This window comes from Aspergillus pseudodeflectus (genome assembly GCF_044049435.1).
Source record: "Aspergillus pseudodeflectus strain CBS 756.74 chromosome Unknown BJX68scaffold_1, whole genome shotgun sequence".
Taxonomy (NCBI): domain Eukaryota; kingdom Fungi; phylum Ascomycota; class Eurotiomycetes; order Eurotiales; family Aspergillaceae; genus Aspergillus; species Aspergillus pseudodeflectus.
The window spans coordinates 1682548-1707471 of NW_027263777.1; the positions used below are offsets into that span (position 1 = coordinate 1682548).

At 52.5% G+C, this 24924-nt stretch overlaps 10 protein-coding genes across 10 annotated transcripts; 5 read left to right on the forward strand and 5 right to left on the reverse strand.

Moving 5' to 3' along the window:
• Positions 1 to 83: 83 nt before the first annotated feature.
• On the reverse strand, positions 84 to 2462 carry BJX68DRAFT_273955 (uncharacterized protein; the record flags this gene model as incomplete). The annotated part of the gene is made up of 1 exon (XM_071047567.1): positions 84 to 2462. The coding sequence occupies one exon, from the start codon at positions 2460 to 2462 to the stop codon at positions 84 to 86; it is 2379 nt and encodes a 792-aa protein (XP_070905994.1).
• Positions 2463 to 3014: 552 nt separating this feature from the next.
• BJX68DRAFT_260704 (uncharacterized protein) lies at positions 3015 to 4338 on the forward strand (the record flags this gene model as incomplete). Its single annotated transcript, XM_071043955.1, has 2 exons — positions 3015 to 3469; positions 3771 to 4338. 2 exons carry the CDS (start codon positions 3015 to 3017, stop codon positions 4336 to 4338), a joined length of 1023 nt encoding a protein of 340 aa, XP_070905995.1.
• Positions 4339 to 4793: 455 nt separating this feature from the next.
• Positions 4794 to 6666, reverse strand: BJX68DRAFT_273956 (major facilitator superfamily domain-containing protein; the record flags this gene model as incomplete). Its single annotated transcript, XM_071047568.1, has 4 exons — positions 6302 to 6666; positions 6048 to 6253; positions 5240 to 6002; positions 4794 to 5174 (listed from the first exon to the last, which is right to left on the reverse strand). The coding sequence occupies exons 1-4, from the start codon at positions 6476 to 6478 to the stop codon at positions 4794 to 4796; spliced, it is 1527 nt and encodes a 508-aa protein (XP_070905996.1). The 5' UTR covers positions 6479 to 6666.
• A 98-nt stretch (positions 6667 to 6764) lies between these two features.
• On the forward strand, positions 6765 to 8221 carry BJX68DRAFT_13648 (uncharacterized protein). The gene has a single exon (XM_071036390.1). The coding sequence runs from the start codon at positions 6879 to 6881 to the stop codon at positions 8208 to 8210; it is 1332 nt and encodes a 443-aa protein (XP_070905997.1). The 5' UTR covers positions 6765 to 6878; the 3' UTR covers positions 8211 to 8221.
• An 11-nt stretch (positions 8222 to 8232) lies between these two features.
• BJX68DRAFT_260707 (Zn(II)2Cys6 transcription factor) lies at positions 8233 to 10654 on the reverse strand (the record flags this gene model as incomplete). The annotated part of the gene is made up of 7 exons (XM_071043956.1): positions 8233 to 9214; positions 9267 to 9437; positions 9484 to 10067; positions 10119 to 10222; positions 10270 to 10367; positions 10415 to 10513; positions 10566 to 10654. The coding sequence occupies 7 exons, from the start codon at positions 10652 to 10654 to the stop codon at positions 8233 to 8235; spliced, it is 2127 nt and encodes a 708-aa protein (XP_070905998.1).
• Positions 10655 to 13961: 3307 nt separating this feature from the next.
• On the forward strand, positions 13962 to 14943 carry BJX68DRAFT_260708 (uncharacterized protein; the record flags this gene model as incomplete). The annotated part of the gene is made up of 2 exons (XM_071043957.1): positions 13962 to 14227; positions 14283 to 14943. The coding sequence occupies 2 exons, from the start codon at positions 13962 to 13964 to the stop codon at positions 14941 to 14943; spliced, it is 927 nt and encodes a 308-aa protein (XP_070905999.1).
• Positions 14944 to 15876: 933 nt separating this feature from the next.
• On the forward strand, positions 15877 to 17072 carry BJX68DRAFT_223489 (GNAT family N-acetyltransferase). The gene has a single exon (XM_071038152.1). The coding sequence runs from the start codon at positions 16039 to 16041 to the stop codon at positions 16663 to 16665; it is 627 nt and encodes a 208-aa protein (XP_070906000.1). The 5' UTR covers positions 15877 to 16038; the 3' UTR covers positions 16666 to 17072.
• On the reverse strand, positions 16892 to 19019 carry BJX68DRAFT_273958 (Dak1 domain-containing protein; the record flags this gene model as incomplete). The annotated part of the gene is made up of 3 exons (XM_071047569.1): positions 16892 to 18240; positions 18298 to 18491; positions 18548 to 19019. 3 exons carry the CDS (start codon positions 19017 to 19019, stop codon positions 17119 to 17121), a joined length of 1788 nt encoding a protein of 595 aa, XP_070906001.1. The 3' UTR covers positions 16892 to 17118.
• Positions 19020 to 20843: 1824 nt separating this feature from the next.
• Positions 20844 to 21239, forward strand: BJX68DRAFT_260711 (uncharacterized protein; the record flags this gene model as incomplete). The annotated part of the gene is made up of 1 exon (XM_071043958.1): positions 20844 to 21239. One exon carries the CDS (start codon positions 20844 to 20846, stop codon positions 21237 to 21239), a length of 396 nt encoding a protein of 131 aa, XP_070906002.1.
• Positions 21240 to 23522: 2283 nt separating this feature from the next.
• BJX68DRAFT_260712 (uncharacterized protein) lies at positions 23523 to 24582 on the reverse strand (the record flags this gene model as incomplete). Its single annotated transcript, XM_071043959.1, has 2 exons — positions 23523 to 24339; positions 24413 to 24582. The coding sequence occupies 2 exons, from the start codon at positions 24580 to 24582 to the stop codon at positions 23523 to 23525; spliced, it is 987 nt and encodes a 328-aa protein (XP_070906003.1).
• Between the last annotated feature and the right edge of the window lie 342 nt (positions 24583 to 24924).

Sequence of the window (24924 nt, forward strand, 5' to 3'; positions counted from 1 at the left end):
AAGGTGAAGCTACTAGATTGCTTCCCAGTATAAGTTCTCTCAATCGCATTTCGTTATGTCGTTAGGTCTACTGTTGAGAATATTTAGCTTATCATCATACGGGGACGGATACTTTGCAGCCTGCATAGAACAGCGAATTCCTTCCACTCTTGCTTGCAACCAGCGCTCACAGAACATGCCAAACACTCTTCTCGCTGAATCAAGGGCTCCCAGCAGTTGGAAGTCACCACAAGCTGGGAGACTGGGTCGTGCTTGAACAAAGAGGCCTTGCTCTTGCTGGTTGTGATTGTATGAACTGGCTTATCCTGAATGGCTTTTGCAATATCACCCGTTATCTTCTTGGATTCCTCACAACCGTCATTGCGGCATCTGATTACGCCGAGTCCACGACAAATATTATGGACGACTCTCCACGGACCAACCGTCGCCTCGCGCTCTGCAATCCGCAAGACTTCAATGAACACTTCCAACGTCGGCTGTCGGTCCGACCCTGTCCTGTCCGTTACATTCAGCATGACATTGCCTCCTGCGCAGCGTTCCAAGATGCGAAACACTTTGGAGGGAACGCAGTCTGACGGTCTCTTCTGCAGGGCGCCTTTATTATACAGATCGGTTGTCTTCTCAGTAACCCGGCTATACAGTCGGCCCTCGAACTGAATGTGTCCGGGAATAACATTGACCCAGCACAAGGCCGTTGGATCCTCGGCGAGGGGGTTCCTCAAGATATCGAGGTAGAAACAGATGCCGTCCCTGGAGCTCGCAGACACCCCGGGCCCCTCTTCCTCATCTGCGAACTGGCTGCCCCGGAACAGGTACTCGGCGAACCGCAACGGCGAGGCTTCGGTCCATATCAGATCCCGGATACCGTGCTCGACGATAATGTTAACCACGGAAACGTCCTGTGCGTCTAGCGAGCCCGCCACCCGTGCCACCCGGATTTGTTGCAATTTGTCAATATACTCGAGACCCTTTCTTGTAGGGCATAGACCCTCAATCACCTTAATTCCAGAGAGGCCGCGAATAAGCCGAATGATTGTGACCGTGAGTGATACCAGACAGCGTTGGGAGACAGGACGGCCTTGGCCCTCGGGACTCTGCTGGCTGTCGCGCTGGATCTGGCAGCAAGGCTTGCACCGACACCAGGATGCCAGGTCGGACAAGGATTCTTCAAAGGCGGCACACGCCTCCTGGTACGTTTCGGCGTTGGCAGACAGTAGGGCCTGTCTGCACAAGTCCGAGTCCGCTAGCTCGGGGAATCGCCTGCCGGCAAAATGGATAAAGTCCGCCCCATGACTCGCAGGGAAGTACATGGTCCCAGCGCGTAGCCAATCCCTCGGGACATCTGGATCACCTTCATTTAGTGCAGAGAAAATGCGCGCAGCGCTACCGAGAGCCGACGCAACGGATTGCTTCCGCGTCGACAGCAGGTCAGTGGTAGTATCGCCGAACGTCCTCTCCAATGCTTCCTCCCACGGGACACGGCCACTGACGACATGGTCGTGGCTGGGATTCAGCTCCGAGTGCGACTTGAAGAGAGCCGTCATGTCCGATATTTGAATCGTCCGATCGCGTTGAACGAGAGCAGATCCTCCGGGCTGTCGCGAGTAGATGACCGTCAGGTGCGGATCCTCCTCCTCATGGAAATTCCGAAACCAGACATCGTTGTCCTGCTGTCGCTCACTGGTGTACAAAATCACCCTCAACTCCAAAAGCCAGGCTCCAATCGCCGCGATCAATGCAGCATCTGCGACCCCTACAAGGGTGAGGTGTCTTGTTGAGCCGGCGCGGATGTCCATGATCGCATGCAGTGCATTGGCGATTTCCGCAGCGCTCGCGACACCACGAGTTCGCCGGGTCCGGTTGGAACCGTGTCGCCAGGCGTGCTGTCCGACAACAGCCTCTCGATCGAACGACATGTACTGCTCCGCCCAAAGGGGGAAGCTGCTAGCGGAGAAGATACCCGCGCACTTTTCGACGAGCAGCGTCATCTGGAGTCGTGATGGCAGTGCATTCTGCTGCGAGTCCGAGATGTGCCCTATGGCTTTGCGAGTGAACTCCAGCATGATGCTACCAGCCATGTTTACTGAGTAGACCTCAGCAAGACAGGCACTCAGGGCGGCGAACCTGCATCCAGACTCTGTTCCTGTGAGGATCTGAATGGGAGTCCTGTGTCCGAATCCAAACCAGAGCACTTTTTGGAACCCTGCGTGAACAGGGGCAGTGCTCAACGCAGTGTAAAAGCGTTCCAGACCCGCTGGGGTACAGGGAATGGAATTTCCTACCAGAACGCTGACTCCAAAAGCGAAATGGTCAATTCCGGCGTGAGAAATTCGGGCCAACGCATTGACTGAAAAGTTGATCATCCCAGACGCGGCGGCCCCCGCATCGATGGTCACTTGGAATGGGGCGTTGTAGTCAGTCGCTGGGCCACTGCCTGTCAAGGGTACTATTTCGTCGGACATTATTGTAATCCGTGGAATGTACCCATGGAAGGACCGAGATGACGGTTTAGGAGTTTCATCAGGATAGAGTAGCCACCTCGAGCTGGATGGGCGCGCGGGGTTAACATTTGCTTTTAACTTCCCCGCTCGGGAACAGGGGTCAGGGTTACTCTGCCAGGATATTGGCCAGATGACGCTGCAGATCGATTCAGCAGGCAACTTGAGGCGGCCAGCGAGCTTTTGACACGTTTAGCGCCGATTGAAGCCGAGAAAAGCGGGCGAAACAGCTGCCAAATGATGAGTCAAGAGATGAAAAGTGATTGGCTACCAGTGCAAGATTTTTGACAGCCTTCCATGATCGTGCGTTTATGCGCGAACTAAACACCTGCCATGTCCATTCAAGTCTGTAGAGTAATGGGAGCATACGACGCCACGCTACTTATACAACGTACGTGCCAGAGCAGAGCCTCGCTTAAAGGCAAACAACGTCAAGCGCCCACTTATATACGTGATGGATTTGACCATGGCTCAGTGGTTATACAACCCACTCTTTTTCCTTTCGAAACCAACAAAATGGGCCCCGAGACGAATGGAATCAACGACGCTACGACTGATCCTATTAAGGAACTCAAACAGACCGAGACTAGGCGGTTGTTTAACGCCATGGACTCCCTTCGGCGTTTGAACCTCGGGACCGATGAGATACCGATTCCACTGCTCGTTGTTGTTGGCGATCAGAGCAGTGGCAAGAGCTCCGTGCTAGAGTCAATCGCCCGGATTTCACTTCCTGTGGGCGATGACGTATGCACGCGCTTTCCTATTGAGGTCGTCCTTAGGCGTTCAAATAGGAGGCCGATCAGCATGAGGATCATCCCAGGCCAATATCAGAGACATGACGAGACAGCCGTTGCCCAAATGAACAGTTTTAGTCAAGACATTTTGGACCCGGGCGACGACCTTGACCTATCAGACATGATCAGAGACGCTTCTAGGAGGATTGGGGTTCCAATCTACGACATGGATTCAGCGTACAGAATCCATCTGGATTGGCCGAATCTTCAAGAACGACGTGATCGTGGATGACCGTCGAAGTCTCTTGAGCGCGTATCCATGGGTTGGGCAAACATGAACTCAGATAAGCAGCGATAAAGCTTGGTCGGCTTAGTAGACTGAACTTGTCGAGAATCCGAGGTACACCTTGTCCTTTGTGGTGGCTGTGAAACCGCTGCACACCCCTCAGCCGTATTCCGCTCCAAGCCCTAACTAACTAACTCCCTTGATCCCCCGGTCCCACTGGTGGATTCACATAGCTCTCAAACACACACGCAGTCCAATAATCGGCAACCTGCACCGAATGTCGCGCTCCGAAACCTGGAAACAGCTCGTCAAGCTCCACGCGCAATATGGACCCATCCTCACGATGAAAATCGGCACGCGCACCGTCATGCTTTTGCAAAGCCGCGCCGCGGTGCGCGACCTCCTTGAGAAAAAGGTGAAAATCTACAGCAGTCGTCCGCCCCTGATCACGACCGGCGAGCACGTAACCCGATCGCTCTTCCCGATTCCCATGCCGTGTAATGAGTACTGGCGCGAGCTGCATGCTATTCGGGGGGCTGTGCCGAATCAGCGCGTTGCAGCTACCACGACCGGAAAGCTTCTCACCACTAGCATCTCCGACGCGAAGGCGTCCGATTTTGTTGCTGTTACTGTTGTGCCCCCACTTATGCTTGTGCACAAGCCCACTGATTTGGCTAGTGCTTCTGAGAACGAGGAGGAGGAGGACGCTGTTCTCACGGGCGCCGCGGCGAAGATTACCTTTGGTGGTGGGAGTCATTGGGGGAGTGTTGTTGGTGTTGCTGGGGTGTTGGTTGCTGCAATGCTTGCGGGGGATGCTTGATCTCGCTTAAGAGGTGGGTGACTATTACAAGTTATCTGTGGTGGTTGACTGGGCATGTTCCTCTCCGGGGCAAGGTGCTCGATGTTCGTGATATAGGAGCTTGTTTGTATAGTGTTTGAATACTCGCGGAAGATTGTTTAGTTAGACCGTTGCGGTACATGTGTTGATTAATAGAGGCCGTGGTGTATAGACAATATTTTATCTACTTGGAACGTTTACTGGGTGATAATATACTCATCCTCCTCGCTTCCGTACTGTTGGCCAAGAAGCAGAAAACAGCTGGCTGACACTAAAAAGAACCTCACCTCTCGCACCGAACCTCTTCCTTGAGGTAGCCATTCTATCTCTAGTACCTTCACGTATTCCATACCGCAGCAGTTCATTCGAATATCATTGATCCTGTAGGTTCACAGTTCTTCTACAGGACCTATCCTTGAACGAGACCCAACACATAACTACCAAACGTACCTAAAAGACCTATCCTGCTTATCTGTCAAATCTGCCAACGGCGCAACCGCACCCTCATACCCACCGTCCTCCACCTCTCCCCCGATTTCCCTCCGGCTCTGCAACTCCCTCTCCCTCCCCTTATTATCAGCAACACACAAAAACCTATAAACAACCGTCGTAACAATGAGCAGTCCCCACGTAACAAGCGCCGTAATCAATCCCTCGAGGTACTTGGGCCGATTCGTCCACAGCTGCGGCGAAGCGATGCAACCCGCGCAGTAGCCGATGAAGAACATGGCGTTTACGATGGCGCGCTTGGTGTTACCTTTTACGTTGCTGGCGACGAGGGAGAGGAGGACGGACATCGAGGCTGTTATGCAGGAGGCCTGTTTGCATTTAATATTAGTAGAGGTTGAGATCGGGGGGCATTGAGGCAAGGGTGCGGACATACCAGCCAGGCGGATCCTATCAGGGCCCATCCAGAGCTCAAGGGGAGGATTAGCATGAGGATGTTTCCGACGATCGGCGGGATGCACAGGACGATTACAACGAGAGTTCGCTGGCGAGGGAGAAGGTAGCAGAGAAACACGCCAACCCAGAGCAGTGCAACTTGAACTGCGCCCGAGGGCGCAGTGTAGAGCATAGTCTGCAGCTGCGAGTATCCGATAGAGTTGATGACGAGTGTTGCAAACGTCAAGACGGGCGACTGCATTGTGACAAGCACGCCGAACCAAAAGACACACCACGCCTTGGGATCCAGCATTGTCTCCTTAAACTGTGCCATTGAAAAGGACGTCTTGTCGCCGCCCTCTCTGTCCTTTGTCATTCGGAGGAGGAGGACCTGCTTCTCGCGTTCGTTGAGGAACCACGCGTCTGTGGGGCCATTGGGCATGAGGACGAAGAAGCCGACCCCGGAGGCAATGGTGAGGGCGCCGCAGATGAGGAAGAGGGTTCGCCAGGGATCGAGGCTTAGAGAAGTGTTCTTGCCGATGCCGTACATGAGCAGACAGCCGAGTACTTGAGCGATGCCGTTCATGCTCACCCAGAGGGCGGTTCTGAAGGCGTGTTCGTCGCGGCGCCACCAGATCGATGTAATTGTGACAAAGGCTGGTGAGACGGCGCCTTCGGTGAAGCCAAGGAGGAATCGGACTGCTGCAAAGCCGGCGTAGTTTTGTGGTGCTGCAAGACAGGTGCATGAGATGCCCCAGAGGATACTGACACCATTAGATTTGACAGTGTAGCGAACGGCCTTTACTCACACAGTAATGCCAACAAACTTGGTCAACGGGAGACGGCTCATCAAGTATATAAACGGGTACTCGGAGACTAGCTGACCGACGTAGAAGATCGAGCTGCACCACGAGTATTGCGAGTTGGAGAGGTTGAGATCGTCGATGAGTCCGAAGACACCGGCATAGCTCAGACTTTGCTTGTCGAGGTACTGAAGGAAGAACACAAGGCACATCTAAATTGTTAGACACCCAGCTATCTCGAATCATGGGATAGTACTCACGAAGGGTAGAATGACTTTGTCAATCTTGCGCACAAGGGCCTTTTCCTCCTCTGGGGTATAACTCCCCTGCACGTCGACGACGTCCCCAGGTAGGACCTGGCTGGGTCGTTTTTCATCGCTCAGGCGCGTCTTCTCCATATCAGAAGTAGCGTCCATGTCGAGGTAATACAAAGACATGGAACGGTGTTCAACACCAAGGTAGTAAGAGAAGAGCCGGGGTTATATGCAGGTTGAGTCGTGAGGCGGGTCTACCCCGGGCAGCAGAAATCCCCAGTTTCCCGTCCTCTGGAAATGGAACGAGCGGATTCCCGCTGATAAGTGTCTCCAAAGTCAGAATGGTCAACGCTGATTGGCGTGGCAGGTTGCCGACCGGAATGCGGGCTGAGGTCTCAGTGGGGGAGTCGGTATGCAGACTGCCGACGACCGGTAGCTCGCTGCCGATTCTTGCCCAACTTGCCAGTTGCCAGCTGGTCTGCAGAGCAGCTGCTTATCGTATTAATTAATCCGGTCGCCCAAGTCGTGAATTCTTCTTATCTCATTATTCATCATTCATCTTCTTGCCCTCCATAACATCAACATGGCCTCTGCAGCAGACATCAAGCCATGGCTACGGCCGCAGCCCCGACCTTATCTCATCTCGAATGCCAACATTGTCGATGTCGTGGCAGGCGACATCAAGGAAAATCAGTTTATTTTCATTAAAGATAGCAAGATTACGTCGATTTCCTCATCGATTCCCGACGATCTGCCAGAGGACTATGTCGCTGTTGACTGCGAGGGCAAATACGTGAGCCCCGGGCTCTTCGACGCCCACGTCCATTTTGTCGCGGTTCCTGGTTTTGATAATCTATCGATGGCTTTTGGAAACTTCAATGATGTATCTTTGCTTCGACAACCGTACGTTGCGACTCAGATGCTGCATCGCGGATTTACCAACGTTCGTGACTGCGGCGGCGCCCAGCTTGCCCTCAAACAGGCCATAGAAGATGGAATCTTCCCTGGTCCGCGACTATTTATTGCGGGACACGCTCTATCTCAATCAGGAGGACATGGCGACATTCGCAGCTCGCATGATCATGTCCAGTGCTGCTCGGGTCACACGAACGGACTCGGTCGCATTTGCGACGGTGTGCCTGCGTGCATGACGGCTGTCCGCGAGGAGATTCGCTCCGGTGCTGATTTCATCAAAATTATGGGCTCCGGCGGTGTATCGACGCCCACAGACCATCTCGAACAGCTGCAGTTTACCAAGGCTGAAATCCAGGCCATCGTCGAGTGTGCAAGCAACGCGGGAACCTATGTGACCGCGCACGCATACACCCCCAAAGCCATTATGCATGCCATTGACAATGGTGTAAAGGGCATCGAGCACGGCAATTTCGTCACAGAAGAAGTCGCCAAACTGATGGCTGAAAAGGGAATCTACTTGACTCCAACGCTCATTTCATACGCCGAGATGGATTCGGAACGCTGGCGAGGCTACCTCCCTGCAAGCGGGCAGGCAAAGAACACCGAAGTCCTCAAAGCTGGTCTGCATAGCTTGAAGATTGCATACGACGCGGGCGTCACGATCTGCTATGGAAGCGACCTTCTCGGTCCCCTTGGCATAGCACAGACACATGAATTTGCGCTGAGAGCGCAGGTCCTGCCTCCGCTGGCTGTCCTGCAAAGCGCAACCATCAACCCAGCCAAGATGATGGGTCAAGAGCACTCAATTGGTCAAGTCAAGGAAGGATTCTGGGCCGACTTGCTTTTTCTCAATAGTAATCCTTTGGACGATGTAACTATCTTTGACCGACCAGAGGAGTGTGTTCTCGGGGTGATGAAGGAGGGTCGAGTGTATAAGAGCCGATGGGAAGGACTGAAAGAAGACGGAGAAATCCCGATAAGAGTAGTACCATCCAAATGAGACTGTTATTTCAATGTGACGATCAGGAGACCGACCCCTCTGAGACGTGAGTCGGATCGAATTGGCCAATTTGGGTGGGAAAGGCCTCGAATTCGAGGAGATCCAAGCCCGTAAACCCCATGAGTGCGAATTGATCATCATGACTCCAGATCATTTGCGGGTCAGTATCCAGCTGTAATGCTCTATCTGCGGAGTACATATTCTGAGGGAACTGGGGCTGTACCGCAAAGGCAGCGCTCGGCAAGGTCTGATGTGATGTCGACGCTCGTGAAATATCTCCTAACGGAGCGCCACTCGCGTGGATAGGTGGAACTTCAAATTGAACGTTGCGCTGTTGCCCAGCGTAGGAACCTGGATTTGACGAAGCCCATTGCGCCCATTGACTATACCCTGCAGCTTGTCGTGTTTCTTGTCGATTCTCTCCAAACAGTGCATCCTGTCCATCTGCTGCCCACGTACTCCCTAGTTTCGTGTACGCTTCATTAGCGATAGTTTGCAAATCTTCCACAAACCGCACCCCGATCTCAGCCGGCAAGTTGCCCAACGCCATAGTCCGCAGGTGATTCAGCCCAAAGGCTACCCGGGAGTCATACTCTGGATCTCGCTCGATGATTCCGGCCAGTATAGCCACTATGGTTGCAATACTGCAACCTTGAAAGTCGGTAAACGAGAACCGGAATATCAATTGGTTGTGCGCAAGGGTCTCGCACAGATGAAGGATCCCTTTGCTAGCCTTGACACAAGAGCGTGCTAACTCATCAAAGACGACGGTCTCGGACCCCGGGTGCCCGCTTTGTCCCCGGACGTGCGCTTGAATCGTATTCAGCAGAGAACCTTTCCCTAGCAAAATCCAGGCATAGAAGTAGTTCAGGTGCAGGTGGAAGACGGCTCGGTAAGTCACATCTTTGGGACCAACGTTTTCTATCTTCAAGTTCGACGGAAGGTATGATCTCCAGGCTTCGAGCTCCTGTTGCAGGACATCTATTCTCGGAGAATTATGGGTTCTGTCAACCCCAGGTCAGCCACCTAGATCAACAAGCGTCAGACTTCACATACCCGAGTTCGGCAACACGGTCGATGACTTTTATTAGACTTGCGTATGCTATCTGTTGTTGAATATTGTCCACTTTCTGCATGCTGTCAATGGATGACAACGGCGTAGGTAGTGGCGTCAGGATCACATCGGGATCAATAGAACGTGGCCGATTGAGCTTGATGGCCGTCGTTCTAGGTTGTTAGCGACAATTTGCCTCAAGGATATTAGTGCACCTACCGTTCTAGAGAGTATACAGACCACCACAAACGACACCGAATTTGTTTCTCGTGATCCGGTAGTGCCGAAGCCTCTGTTTGCTGATGAAGTTCGAGGGCAACAGCTTTCCGCAAAGCCAGACCCATGTAAGCGTAGGCCGAGCCAAGCGCTCTGTCGGGGAGGGAGTAGATCCCTAGGATGAATGGTGCCTGGATAGAAGTCAAAGACGTCCGATCGATGAGGTCGGGGATAAGGGTCCGAGCCTCCTCATAAAACACTCGACCAGGGTCGCCGCCATTCGGTCGAAGGTGAGCCGGAAAGCTCGACGGTCGTTCTAGTTCGGTCCATTGGCTGCCCAACGCAAGCATTGACAAAGTCAAGCAAACAAATCCGCTATCCAGGCGTAGAGGGGACGTCGAGTCTGTGTAAAGTTGATCGACGTTGGCCAAGAACTGAGCCTGGTCGACATAGAAGAAGACATCGTGCGCGTGAGTCAAGCACACTGATATCAGAAAGTCGGCGACTGGCTTTGGCGGGAGAGCTCGAGAAGCTCTCTGGATGCGATGGATCTCGCTTGGCTGGGGCATCATCGGTTGGTGGAATTGCTGCAATAATCAGTCATGAACAGGAAGACGCGTAGGATATCCAAGTCGTACGGTCTGCATGTCCATCATATCGCGCTCTTTCAACTCCGTGCGGGAGTCCAAGGCCAGTGCTTCCCGAAGCTGTAGCAGAAACTTGGGCCAAGTGATCTTCATGGCTATGCAAATATTAGCACGAGGTGCCAGAGCGCGTAAAATTACTTACTACCGCTGTTGTCAATACCATCTGCAGGCTTCAAGCTCGCAGATTCATCCATCAGGGGAGGGACCGGTGGCCTTGTCGGCATGGGAGGCGTCGATTCCCTGCAAAGTGTCAGCCAAGATCTAGAAAGGTTTGTTTGATTTTGTACTTGGTAAGCTTGCACAGTCTCCCATCCCGAGAGCACCGTTGGCATCTCCCGCTCTCTAACCCGACACACTTGCTCTTCCGCGACTTACAACGGTCGCAGCTAGGAGCGTGTCAGTCTCAGCCAATTGCAATCGAGAGTCTGGGGATCGTACGCCTGAGCAGCCCGCTTGCGTTTATCGTCAGGCACTCTTCGAGATCTGAGACCACGAGTCGCAGTGTTAGCCGCAAGTTCAGCGGACATCTTCAGAGATTTCCATCCGAATCGAACTTTGAAGCGTCCACTTGAAGGCAGGTTCAGCTTCCCCGGCTGCTTCCCCCAGGTAACACAAAACTGACTAAGCTCGACTGAGTCTGTTCTGCCGTAGCCCACCGCTCTTGCCCGGCTGGTATGACTCAGTCGTGACCAATTAAAATTAGTTGTTATCTCGTCGGCAATTTGCCGACATCTGCAAAACAGTTTTCCGCTGCACGATCCATGGGACGAGTCGGCTGATAAGCGAGGTCTCGAGACGGGAGTCTCACTTTCTTCAGGACCAGTTGGCCGCCTGGCACCAAGCCATGTGGAAGGTGAGCCTAGGCCCTACTCCAACTTCTATCTTAGGCGCTACTTGAACTCGTCAAGGCCGACCCATTGATCCTCCTCGAAAACCATGTCCTTCTGCTCATCACGGCACATTGTTAGTGAATAGCTCTGCCATCACATCGAGATGGCCTTTCGCTTGCTGCCAAAGGCTTCAAAGATCCCTCCAAGCCGCGAGAATGGCATTCCATCGTTCAACCGGTGGTCGTCGCTTAATAGCCGAACGCATTCCTCGACTTCGGCCTTGTAACAGGCCTTCGCCTTGGTTCCTCGTCAGGAAGCTTGGGAGTAGTTTCCAAGGACAAGTCCAACAACTAACTTGGCGACGAACGGCCTGAGCTAAGCCGGTTTATCAATGGGCGACGCCGGCACAGCGTCCTGCGACAAAACAAATCGGCCTAGGTTAGTAGACACGCCAAGTTCCAACGCTACCGTCATAGATAAAGGGTCTATAGAAGATTGCTTCGAGTTGCATCTCGGCGTAGTTGAGCGCATTGGTCGCTTGTTCGTAGCTGCGTTGGTGCGGCATCACGGGGAGGTTGCAGCCCAGACGGAGCCACGCTGGGCCTACACACAGCCTTGTATTGCTAATCCAGTGATTGAAAGCCAGCATAACGGATGCAAAGCTATTCAAGTTTTGACCCGTGTACTAGGATACTCTGAAAAGACTTGGCGCTGGAACGGAGATCCGATGCATGTCGGCGTCAGCCCGCGACACTCGCGTCTTGATCTGGATCAGTGACCTCGAGCCCGTGGCTTTTCGCCTCCTCCTTGACTACCCATATTAAGGTCCTCAAAGTATAAGCGAAAAATAAATGGGTACGAGGCATTGCATGGCGCTAGTAGCATACCTATTTTGCAACCAAGCCCACATTTCGAAAACGGCGAAACAAGGAACTAGTTCATCTTTGGAAACAATTGGTAAATCTCTAAGATCTACCAGTGAGTTTTTTCTTGGAGCATCTACAACCTCTTGGCCCTCCACCACAGTATATTCATGATGCGAACAAGCGTTCGGAGAGACTTGTGAAGATTGCTCTAAGCATGTGGTGAGTGGATTTGATGTCTCCTAAACGCCTAAGGTCGGCCAGCCAACTCAACCCAGTGAGTTGCTGTGCTGTCAACCAGTACCTGCGGGTCATCACTCCTGTTTTAGCATCTAATAGTCGAGAAGCAGTTATTACTAAGGCAAATCACGTCGACACTGTTTGGATGTCTCGGAGTCGCGCGTCCATCCCGTTTAGGGGGCCGCATAGCTGATACATGGGCCAGCATGCATCCTTGTTGATTGTCGTTTATATCAGCAAATATAAAGGTTCAATGTAGCTACCAGGACTATCTCTGAATCCAACAGATCGATGACTCTTAATTGGCCATTTAGTTCTAAGCAGTGTCCACAATCGCCTACCTCTTCAATACTTAGTAGAATCGCGCGAAGCACGGGTATAAACGCGCTACAAGCCACTGCATGACATGCAAGCTCCACAACGACGCTCCCCGTCAGATTTGTAACCGGTCAAGCAGTTCGCGCGTTTCAAATCCCGAATGCGATAGCAGGCGAGGGTTCCTGACCACGTACAGTCCACCAATCACCGTGGCCGCATCTTTCATTGTAGATCGCAGAGCTCAAAAACGGCGTCGAGAAGATGTCTAGTACAATAGGCGTATCCGCAACAGCGGCAAGAAAACCGCATTATACTACTCGCGGTCGATGAGTGGATTCCGTGGATTTGGTCGCGTATTTCGCCTGACTGTGCCGACGATCTGAAGAGATCTGGTGTGCTGCTAGTGACTGGGGGGTGTGCAGTGCAGCTCCCTCCGTGGACATTTGGCACAGGACCTGAGACTATCGCACTATGACTGTTGAGACAGACAGCCCCGCGTGCGGATGGCTGATAAGGTCACCGACTTTGAGATGGCCCCTTCGGCATTCTTCGCATCGACGGCTCTTGCGGCGTCCGTCTAGAGGGCCACAGAGCCTTCGCTGAGGCATGGCTCGGAGGTCCGGATGGCATCGAAAGAACGAGTATCGATGCTGGAGAGATTTTCGATCTTAGTCATGGGCGCAGAGGGCTTGGCGATAGGGTTCCACTTTCGCAGGGGTATGTATTGCCCAGAAGAGTTTAAGACACCAGTCTCCAGTCGAACCAAGTCCACTTATTATTTCCCTGCAAGTAACACCCCCTGAGGCAAGTTGTTAAGGAAAATGTTCCCGAGTGAAGGATGATTAAAGAATTCTGTGATAGCTAACACAAGCTTCGTGACGCTTCAACATTATACATTATGTCCGTTCCAAGTACCACGCTGATGAGGAACTGGATATAGATAGATCGACTACTCCTCGGCTCCATTAACGTGAATAATCAGCGTGTGCAATGGGGATCATGACTCTGCGAATGTACTGCCTATCGAGGACGGTGGTACAGAATCAGGGGGCGAGCCCTGATAGTAGCATTCTCCGCGTATGAGAAACATTGCCCTTGCATGGCCCCCGGAATTCCCTTCGGAGTCTGACCCTGGTAGCTGAGCCTTGAGGACGAACAAGATTCCGAATTCTTCACGTTAGTTCCTCAATAAAATCCTCAGATAATTCTCGAGCCTCGCAACTATCAAGTAATTTATCTTCTGTCGATTCTTTACAGTGGCATGACAGACGTTTGAATCACCGTCTGAGAGACCGCCTGCGATATGTAACAAGCTTAGTGAGCGGGTTTGTAGGAATACCATTGGTCCAGGAGAAGTTGGGCGACTCAAACTTTGTCATACCACTCAGGCTGTAAGGAAATTTGTTGCGACACTCGAATTCCTCGTGTAGAATACTCTCAACAAAGCCACATTCTTCACCAAACGCGTATACTATTGTCACTGTAGTTGCTAGGCCATAACTATAAAGCACCGTTTAACCCTGTTCCTGCTGTAGACAAGTTCCTTGCCTTACTGCCTAGACACACGATTGAGATCCCGAAACATGCATCCCCGTGCAGCTCTTCTAGTTCTCGCAGCCTCCCTGTTACAGGCATTTGGCACTGTGGCGGCTCCCGGTGGCGCATCTCATGATTCAGGCATTCTTCCACCAAGGGTGGGCGGAATCAACAACGGCAACGATATCGGCAGTGGCGGCGGTGGCGGCCCCGGCTCTAACCCTGGGCCCGGCGACTTCAACAACAACCACGGCGGTGACAACAGTGGAAATACCAATGAGGATTCAAACAACGATTCGAACGTGAATACCTGGTCTGTAGACTTTCCGCTCACCCTGGATCATAGCTAATGTCGTGTACAATCTCAGCCCGAATAATGGTGTATCCACAATCACAATCACTACAACTGCTGGTGGCGGTGGTGGTAGTTGCACAGCTTCCGTGTTCATGACTCTCACTGACTGCACTGCCTCCACTACCGACTACGTGACACTGACCGATGACGGACTTACGGTTACAGCTCCTGGTCCAACGACCACTGTCACAACAACTCTCACCACAGGTGCAGAAACTGTGACGGACCCTGGCCTGATCGAGACCGTCACCAGCTCCAGTACAGTAACCGATGTGCTCACCGTGACAGACCACGAAATTGAAACAACAACCGTCACCTCAACCGCCACGATGACGCTGCACTTCACCAGCACTGTGACGTCGGGCGACGGGTGTGAGGTCACCGATCCTAGTATGCCGCCAGGTGGATACGGTTCGTGCGGCGATCCTACGATCGTCTGGGTGTATGGTCTAGATGGCCGCACGGATTACTCGTTTACAACGACAAACCAAGATGACTTTCCGTTTGGGTCGTCACCAAGCATTGACCCAGTCACGGCGCTGATCTGCAACCGGCTGCGCAGCCCGTGCAATGCGCCGGATGAAGTTGTGGACCGTTGCTGGGAGGCGGCGGCTATTGCGAACCAGTTCGAGGGGCAGGAGGCCGCGGATGTTTGGAATGAGTTGATGACTTGAGGCTTACTTGGCTTTGCATAGCCGGGTATTCGTTCCTTTCTTCCTTCTAAATATAAAACTGGCCAAAAATGGTTCAGATTGATCACTATCCGGAATTAGTTTATTTAATCCATTCGTTTCATCATGTAGCCATATTAGTTGTCGCTCCAAGCCTGACCCGAGCCGCGGTCCAAACGACGATATCCAAGTGGACCATCTATTCCTCATATGTTGTTGGGTATCTCCCTGACTCGAATCTTCGAGTCAACGGGCCAGATTTGCCGGGAATGCTGCATGATTTCCAACTGATATCTTGGAAGCAAGCTTGGGCCCTGATGAATTACTCTTCGAGCCTTATAAACTGCGTACACCTCCGGCAAATGCGGCAATCACAGACGCCGCAAGACCGCCATTTCCATCGGATGGCTTCACGTATATAGTCAACTAGTCAATAACCCTATAAGAATTAAAAGATATAATATATATTATATATAGTTAATCGTATCCTTCTATTTTTAAAATATAATATTAAGTATTGGTGGAAATATTCAGGATTAAATTTCTAGTTTTATATGGTAAAATTGCTGACCATTTAGCCGTCCTGACTATTTGGCTGGCGGGGTCGCGCTAGACCCATAGGGGTCGGTTAGGGCCAGGTCTGCCATGTTATGGTCTGATTGGCGAAGCTTTTCGGGGTTGCGGAATCGTCGACTGAGGCTCCGGTCGGGGTATGCAAGCTGTGCTGCTGGAGCAATGTTGATCTGTGACTGATTCACGACCTTGACTTTGAAGATCAAGATCCTTATCAGATAAATCGTCTAGGTGATCCAATGAATTAATCTGGGGCATTAAACGGGCTAGCCCGACCCTAGCCCCCAAAGGCGTGATTGTACTAACAAGGGTGAGTCAGTCTATGGTTACATTCTGTCTTACTTATATCCCTGCAACGGGCCACGCCTTTTCCCAGATTCTGTGTTGACAAATATTTTGCAGCATTAAAGCCTCACTACTCATTCGCTATACGCAAAACGAGAGGACGACATCCGCAGGCCGTCTACGCTGCTATCGTGAAGCAAGGCTCAAAGAATCCATCACAAGCAAATCCAACCCAAAACAATGGCCACAAAAAGCACGGATTCTAAGCCCCTCAACCTCCCCCTCCCCAAATCCCACTGCCTTATCCGCCCGCTGACGCATACCAACCCAACCGACGCGCCCTCGCTCGCGCTCCACGCCAACAACCCGCTCATCACAAAATGGATGCGCGACGCCTTTCCGAATCCATATACGCTGGACGCCGCAAAGTCCTGGATCACATTTACAGAGGGGCAGTCGCCGAAACTTGATTTTGCGATCTGTACCTTGACAACATCCGCCACTGGTGAAAACGAGAGCGAAAGCACCGTCATCGGCGGGATCGGGCTGAAACAAAAAGACGACATTTACCGGCGGACCATGGAAATCGGGTACTGGGTCGGCGAGGCGCATTGGGGGAGAGGGATCGCGAGCGAGGCGTTGGAGGTTTTCACGCGGTGGGTGTTTTCGGCCGAAGAGTTTGCGCATGTGGGCAGGTTGGAAGCGGAGGTTTTTGCAGGAAATATAGGGAGTTTTAGGGTGCTTGAAAAGGTTAGGTTTAAACCTGAGGGGAGGAAGAGGAAGGCTGTTGAGAAGGCGGGGGTTGTGCTTGACGTGGTTGTTATGGGGTTGCTGAAGGAGGAGTTTTTAGATGCGAGGAGGGATTGACCGGGCCAGAGTGGTGCTTGCGGTGTATGCGTTGAATTAGGGGTCTCTTTACTATCGCGCCTGAAGGAGCTATATGAACCGATCATCCAGGAACGCCATTTGGCTTCCGACCTGTGCAGTCTATCTATTCGCGGCCAATGGAGGCGAATCCTCGCAGCGTGGCGTAATGAACTGGTGAAATAGCAGTTGGAATTTGCAGCTACCATGGAGGGGCGGGATTGGTCTGCCTGTGATTCGATTCAATAGGGTATATCTGATATGGACCATAGACCGACCTCTGAGAGGGTTCTACAGATTCCGCTTCCGTGCCCGCGAAGTATGGTTAGACAGCCCTACGAGCTGATCATCCGTTTACTCTACCAGAGCGTCTACGGACATCTCGTAGTATGGTATGATGGCACATAAACAGCCAATTCATTACCTCAATTACCATAGAAACTACCCAATGAATCATTAAGCATTCCACCCCTCCGAAAACCCGCCCAACCACTTCGCTATCGCATATGCACCGGGGTCAGGAGGCATATCCCCATCAGCCTTCTCACTTACATACGTCGCACGACCAAAGCGGGGCTTCATGCTCGCCGTCGCCATAGCGGCTTCCTCCGCAACACGCACCGCATCCCCCAGGTCGGCTCCCTCCTGGCCAGCTCCCTCCTGCAGCGTCTCGCATACCGGAATCAAAACGTCCATGCAGGTGCGATCTCCGACGCGAGCACCGGTGTACCTAAGCAATGACTTGATGGCGCTTCCTGCTGCCTTGCCGACGGTGGTGGCGGATACGTCTTCTGTTTTGTTGAGACCGGCAACGAAGGCCGTGGAAAGGATTGAAAGGATGGCGAATAGAGACCCGCCGATATCCTCTAGCGTCTCGTTGATGGCGTCGAGTGCTGGGTAGAGAGGGATAGGATCCTGTGTGAACGGCGCGGTCTCGAATCGAGCCAACAGTGCCTGGCACGCTTCACGCACAGCTTCACCGCAGTCGCCATCACCCATCATCATGTCAAAGCGCGTGATATCCGGCTCAGCGGTTATCGCAGCTTGGCAGGCTGACTTTAGTGCTGGGAGGAGAGAAGCGGGAGCTTCGGGGCTGGTTGTGATGTCTTGGATGAAGACGACGCCGTTTCCGGGCGCTTCTTGGGCTGAAAGAGTCTCGTTGATCTTTGGTTGTTGACGAGTCGTGTATGAACAGCGTGGCCAGGCGACGGCTGTGGTTGGGGCGTCCAGTAAGTCCTTGATTGTGTCTAGCGGGCGGCAAGTCGCTTTTGAGATGGCCGATAGGTTGCAGAGCGAAATGGAGAATCCTGGTCCGTTGAGTGATGTCTCGAAGCACCCGACGTATATCCGCGATGGCTTGATATCGTATACAGCTGCAAGTTCCTCCAAGGTTACCTGTGTAAGCCCCTCGATCTCAAGTGTTGACAAGCCTCCCAGGTTGTTGACGAGCAGACACACGTCGTCGCCGGGGTTAAATGTGACAAAGTTGCGCTCTGGGTCGTTTGGATCTAGCGCATACTCGAGCATTGTCTTTACAAGCTCGCTAGGTGGAGGAATGGGCGAAATCGTGCGAAGGCCCTGGCAGCGTCAATATGCGCAGCACAGATTGTGAAACCAGAGAGGTATTATACTCACCGGCTCATTATGCACACCCATTCCCAAAACGCAAGCATCCTGCGCGACGCGGTCATCGGGCTCTCTTCCCGGCACATGACATAGACTGAGACTCGTTCCAATGGATGCGATGTTATTGTTCGTCTCTTCTCCGAGCTGCAGACAATCCTCGAAGCTCCAGCCGAGCTCAGAGGCCGCACCGAGAAGTTTCAGAACTGTCGGATGTCCATTAGCACTGTTGCGACGAAGAGAAGGGATTTGGCGCACTCACTGATAACATGCCCCGCCAACCCCCTTCTCCCCAAATTCTGCACTTTACTCCGCGGCAGCGACACATCATCCGCCATGGCAATCTGCGCGATCTTGCGCCCCGTCGCATTCACCTTTTCCCTCGCGAGTCCGAAATGGAGCCGGTCGCCCGTGTAATTTGTAATGCAGAGAATCGTACCCTCGTCCGATGGAACACTGTTGATCGCAGCCATGACCTGCTTCGTCGACGGACTGGCGAAGATCCCACCAGCGACGGCGGCACTGAGCATGCCATCGCCGACGTAGCCCGTCCACGCGGGTTCGTGGCCACTTCCGCCGCCGGAGATGATGGCGACTTTTGATTTGGAATGTGTCTTTGATGAAACGACCCGGTGAGGTTCGTCGAGGTGGAGGTGAGGGGTTCGTGCGACGTAGGAGCGCAGGGCGCGCTCGACGAGGCCCGTGGGGTCGTTGAAGAAGTGTTTATCGGACATTGTGATGCGATGAGAAGTGAGGGAAAGCCAGATTGAGTTCCCTTATTACCCGCGGAGGGGTTGGGTAAATATGAATGGTTATGATGGATAATAGGCTAAGTTGAAGCCGGCTGACCTCGTGACCCCCGCTGGAGTCTGGCCCCCGTCACGCGTCCACTCAGGGTCCATCGCTGGCCAGATCGGTGAGGTCGGCCGACGCGCAGTCCAGAGGGCGAACCGGCTTCTCCAAACTCAGCAATAACTTAAAATGGCCGGAATCAGCCGGCCGATTTCCCGTTCCTTGAGAGGTGGGGGAACGGAGTTCATCCGGGGATTATTTCAGGGTTGTGAAGTTGTGAATGGAGCTGGGCGGGTCTAGACCTCGGGTTACTGTTTTGGGTCATCTGTTGATGACCGCAGTGGGGTGCCTTTTTACTAGAATTCTGAATTGCTGATTTATTGTGAAGTAACCTGGTACCGGACTTGGTCCGGCGTTGCGGGGTATTTTGTCAGGTCTCGGACCTCACTCTTTGTATTCTCAGAGAAGAGGGCGACGGATATGATCAATGTTTCGGGCCAATCATAGTAATAGAGGTTTGGTGACCAAAAGCTTGGTGAAGCTCCAAGAAACAAAGCAGGTCCAAGGCACTACTTGAACACCTGCTTCCAGGTAGATCATCGCGCATTCCTCGGACTAGACTCGTTTCACTAGCACACAGAGAAGCCCAGAATCCATTACCAATTCAATCTCAACATTATCTTGCGTGAAGCGGCCGCTTGAAGTATCCTAAGGACTACAGAAAAACTCTAGGTATCCAGCAAGATAGGCAGCCTCAATCATGCAACTCCCGCTTAAACCGAACAGCAGGCATTCACATAGTGAATTGCCTTGACCATGTCAGTACTGCTCATCCTCAATTTTTCCATCTCTATCGATACGGTGACGGTGACGGTGATGCCCGCTGCAATTCCACCCACCTGCCAAAAAACAATGATTTGGTTATTCCTTAGGTGGTAGCAGCTCAATTATAAGCTGGCTCTATCTGCGGAAGCCCGGGTTCCGCTCGGAGGATATGGAGTTTGCAATCCTCCATGGGTTGTTTGATTTGGAATTGAGTCCAGGATTACGGCATGTGTGCTCAAGGAGGCTATACTTAATGCCTTTGGAACGCCTCCACCACCGGCAAACTCTCATCGTATCCCTTATACTCGTCGCTCCATGTGGTATGGCTTTCGGGACAATCGCAGTTGTGGGAGGAAGGGGAACCCTTAGACCTGATTTCGCAAGGATAGCCTTGAAGATGCTAACTATTCGCTACTAGGGAACAGGCAGTCTCGGCCGAGCCATTGTCCAAGCACTCCTTGCGGCCGGGGAGTTCGACGTCCGCCTAGTAACGCGTCAGGGGACAGCAAACAAACCCAAATCGCCGGCGTGACTACGCGCGTAGAGAACTGATCATTAGCAGCTAGCTTCACTCGCGCGTTTTGCGGCTGAGACGACGTCGTCAACGTCCTAGGCGACCGCACACCACACCAAGACCACATCACCGTCCTCGGCGCCGCCATCGCCGCCAATGTACCGCGCTATGTACCTTTGCAATGGGGAAGCACGCCTCGACTCGAAGCTCTCCAAGCCATCCTCTTCAACCCGGTCGAAGCTCAGCATTACCGATCTGGTGGAGAAAGCAGCCCCAGGGGAAAATCACTTCTACATCGATCAGCGGTGGGCCGTGGATAGAGTATGTCATGGAGTTCCCGACGTTGATGTCCGCCCCGTAGTGGACGTCCATATGCACGAGAGGCCGGACTTTGAGTTTGGGATCTGTAGTCGGGCGATGTTTGCGGATGCGCGCAGCGTTGACGAAGGGAGAGGAGACGGAGAACAGGCATCTTCACGTGGATCTCGTGCATTTGTCGCAGAATCAGGCGCTCGAGCTTACGAGGAAGGCGCTACCCGATGAAAAGATCAAGACTATGCAGGTAAGCTTCGAGGACCGGTATAAGAGTGGTCTTGCGAAGGTACTCGCCGGGGCGAGCGACAGGTTTGCGTTTGCGGATGTCTTGAGCAAGTGCATCTTTGATCCGGCGTTCAACACTCAGCCCGCCAAGCTTGATAATGCGTTTCTGGGGCTCAAGATGGCTGCAGAGGACGAGCTGGAAGAGCTGCTCAGAGACGCATCCAAGTCGACTCGCTATGAGGCCGATGCGAAGGTATGGCTTAGCATCAAGCCCGAACGCTGAATGCACATGCTTGTACATGTTGATGTTGTGAGCTCGCAACTCTTTGAATAATTGTAGCTACGTCGACTCTTTGAACGCGCTAAATGGCTTTGAAGGGTAAATATTGAGTGATACTATGCCGTGTCCAATTTGAGCGCCGTACAGAAAGTTTGTACTAGTACGTAAGTAGTCGTGCGAATCTCGACTGGGATGCCAGCATAACCTTGCTCTCCATTCAGAGAGATTTTGTTCCATATAGCATATAGACATGTATTCCGTGATTTCAAGTGGTTTGAACTAACCAATCACTCCGAGCTACTCGCTGGAAGCAGATTGGCGATGTGTCATTCGGATAAACTATGCTCTGGGCTCGAACGGAACTCCAAGGTACGCCACTGGTCAGAGACACTGTCGTCTATGGAAGTCCAGGAAGAACAGAGGAAAGCATGGAGTGCTTTCGCCCAGCCTCCACAGGAGGCTAGCAGCATCTAGTATACCAACCTTTTCTTCTTTTTATTTATCTGGTACCATGTGCGCCACTGCCCTCTCTAGTATCACGCTTGTGATGGTGCTATTATTAGACCTATGGCACAAAAGCCAGATCGTAGGAAGATTGACACATTGTAAAAGGGAAGTAAAAGTAGACTCACACTTCCCCCACGAATCAATAGAGACCTTTCGCTAACTAGGGCGGCCCAAGCCATAGTATCCTTGTTCTCAATAGTAAGGCCATTACTACAGAACTATAGTATAGTAACGCACCAGCTATTATAGACCTGGTTTATTAGGACCTGACCCTGGTAACTCCAGATACCCCACCGGCCTACTTATTATACGGAAATGTTAGGGTTGTGATGTATACCATTCCCCACTTCGCTCACCTCGTGAGAGACAAAGGCTACGTCGATTGTGCATAGATATTTGATTGGCAGGTGGGTTTGGTCCGCTGTCCTGCCAAGTGCGACTTGCATCCTCAGGTCCTGTTCTAGCTAGCGGGCGCCTGTCGACTGCAAAGCAGCACTAGTGGCCCCGCCCAATGGCCTGCAATATCAGGTATTTTTATCAAGATTGGCTGGGTGACCTAGGGCTGTAGCAGTTTGATTCCTCTTCCTGTATGTGTAGGAAGGGCAGGCGCCATGGCTTCCCTTGTAGTCGCAGGGGGACCTGTCAAACACTATCTGCAAGCGGAGCCGAAGATGTTCTGGCAATAGACCACTTCAAAACCCAAGTACTGGTGGTAGACTAGTAGCAAAAAAAAAAAAAAAATTGCTATGCATTTTAACCTGTTTCCCACATCCGCTTTAAATGAATTGTTCGAGGCCCTGGGGTTTCCTTTCTCCAAGCTCCACTATGGAGAGGGCTTTTTATGTGCCTATGAAAAGTACCGGGTGCACCCCCTAAAGAACTAGCGTTTTATCTCCGAAAGCATGCAAGTATTACAAGCAATGGTCGTGCCTCCGACGCTGGCTGCCGCAAGGCTTTCGGCAGGGTGACATGCGGTCGACCTTGGCAACAGTACGGAGCAGTCGTAGTGAATATCCAACCAGGGAATTTATTTCGACCGAACCAGGTCTCATGTTTATATAGGCAATGGGCAGATTTACCTGGATTTTAGTTCACCACAGTGTATCTGACTATTTAGTATAGGTTCTTTTGCTACCTATGATCAGTGATTGATGATTATTGCCACCCAGCCTGCGACCACTGGCCATCATCTGGCCAGATAAAGTCTTGCATGGCCCACTGGGCTACGATCCTTCGACGGCGAGGGAGGAAGATCTTCATCAAAGGCGTGCCGATCAGCCCTAAATCCGCTGTGTGGAACCTGGGGCCAGGGGCCTGGGGGCCGTTTGACGAGGCTGTGCTTCGCTTCGGGACGAAACGTGCGGGTGATCGGGTAATCTTGGATATTTTTTTTTCTTCATTTTTGTCAGAGTTAGATAGGTGTCGTACTATATGGGTTGGTGGATTCCTGGAAGGTGGTGGGGTGGGGTGCTTCTGGGGATAAGGACTGCATGCGAGAGAGGCAATGCCCGTTCTGTCCGGTCCAGGTTCGTCTGCATATCTACAAAAGTATTATTGTAGTTACTTGAAGTATAGATTCAAAGAGGAGTATTCGGGATCCCAACAGTTTCAAGTTATAGACAGGTCAAAGCAACTAAGCACTATATACATCAAGCAAGCAGGTACAAAGAAGGAGAGTTGGATGGTTACTGCAGGCGAGGCAGCCAATTGCCAAAGGTCGTACACAGGTCACAGGTCATGGAGAAAGTCCAGGTAGACTCAAGAGTCCTAACCTCGGACTTAAGCAGTCGCACGCCAATCGCGGACTTTGGTGTAAGGGCCCGCAATATCACGGCTCTCAAGGCCACTGTCTGTGATCAACTTCTGGGCCTCGAGGTCAAAGCAACCAGTCGAAGTGCCGTTTCCACTCTCGCACAGCGGGTAGAGGACCTTGGCGCCCATATCGCAGAAGCTCTTCTCGGTCGTATGCACAAAGTCCGGTCCCATAGAAGTCTCAGAGCCACACAGCCGGCTAGCGGAGTGATGCACAGAGTCCGAGATGACCAGCTGCTCAGCAGCCCACGAGACACGCTCGCCGCCACGACGAGCCTTGATGCGACGGTCATTCTTCTCCCCACGCTTACTCCTCTTGGCACTCGTCCAAAAGTTAATCGTCGAGGGATCAGATTCAGTGCGCAGCCCAAAGTCAATATCATTGCAGAACTTGGTTGGGTCGGTGTTCCCCTCATCGAACTCTGTCGACGAGAATGCAGGCCAGCGAACCTGGAAGCCCGTCTGCGGCTGGTCACCGTTGGCATCGATCCAGAAGCAGCGCGGCTGGTACGACTGGTCGGTGTTGGTCCACATGTGGCTCTCGTACCAGGAGGCGCCACACTCGGCGCCGTAGTCGCCCGACACGGCGAATTGGTTGCCGCCGGCGGCGTCGGACCAGGTTGTTGTGACCCAGGCCACACAGATGGCGTCGTCGTTTGCGCTGAAGAGGCTGTATGTGCCCTGCTGCTCGTGGTCGACTTCGACGGTGCCGACTGTGCCGTCGGACACGGTGCCGGGGTCGGCGGTTATGGCGAGGAAGTCGCCGAAGTCGTTCCAGACGCGGCTATAGCGTTTTGTTAGGTATGACATCTGGGCAGAGATAGGATGGGTGGAGGAATTTAGGGAATTGGACTTACACATCGGGAAGATCACCGCCAGCGTTGATGGTGCCGCTGGCCTCGTTGTCAAGAGCGACGGCAACCTTGATGGTAGAGCCAGGGTCACCACCGCCAAAGTTGGACTGGGCAAAGGAGACAATGGTCAGGATACCGGAGATGACTCCGATGGCGTCGACTGGAGTAGCCATTGCGAGGAAGTGGACTTGAAGACAGAGAGAAGACTGCGAGAACCGCGAAGTAGACCTGATAGACCTGGTACTGGAAACTGAGGATGATCGAGCTGTCTGGATGATCATTCAATGCAGGTCAACAAGGAACCTTTTATAGATCGTCACTCCGGACAACTTCCGCATCTCACGAGTCGTGCATACATCCTTTTCAAGCGATTGACATCACTGTCTCTTGGTGTTGGAGCATCTGGCCTGATGCTCAGGGGACATTTCGATGTGACTTGTCCTGTATCATGCATAACAGGATTGTGAATAGCATCATAGTCTCCTGTTCCTCAAACGCAACGTGGGGGCGGCCCC

What these genes read in the sequence shown, in the direction of transcription:
- BJX68DRAFT_13648 (XM_071036390.1), top strand. Translation starts at nt 6,879, where the DNA reads ATGGCCTCTGCAGCAGACATCAAGCCATGGCTACGGCCGCAGCCCCGA.
- BJX68DRAFT_223489 (XM_071038152.1), top strand. Translation starts at nt 16,039, where the DNA reads ATGGCCACAAAAAGCACGGATTCTAAGCCCCTCAACCTCCCCCTCCCC.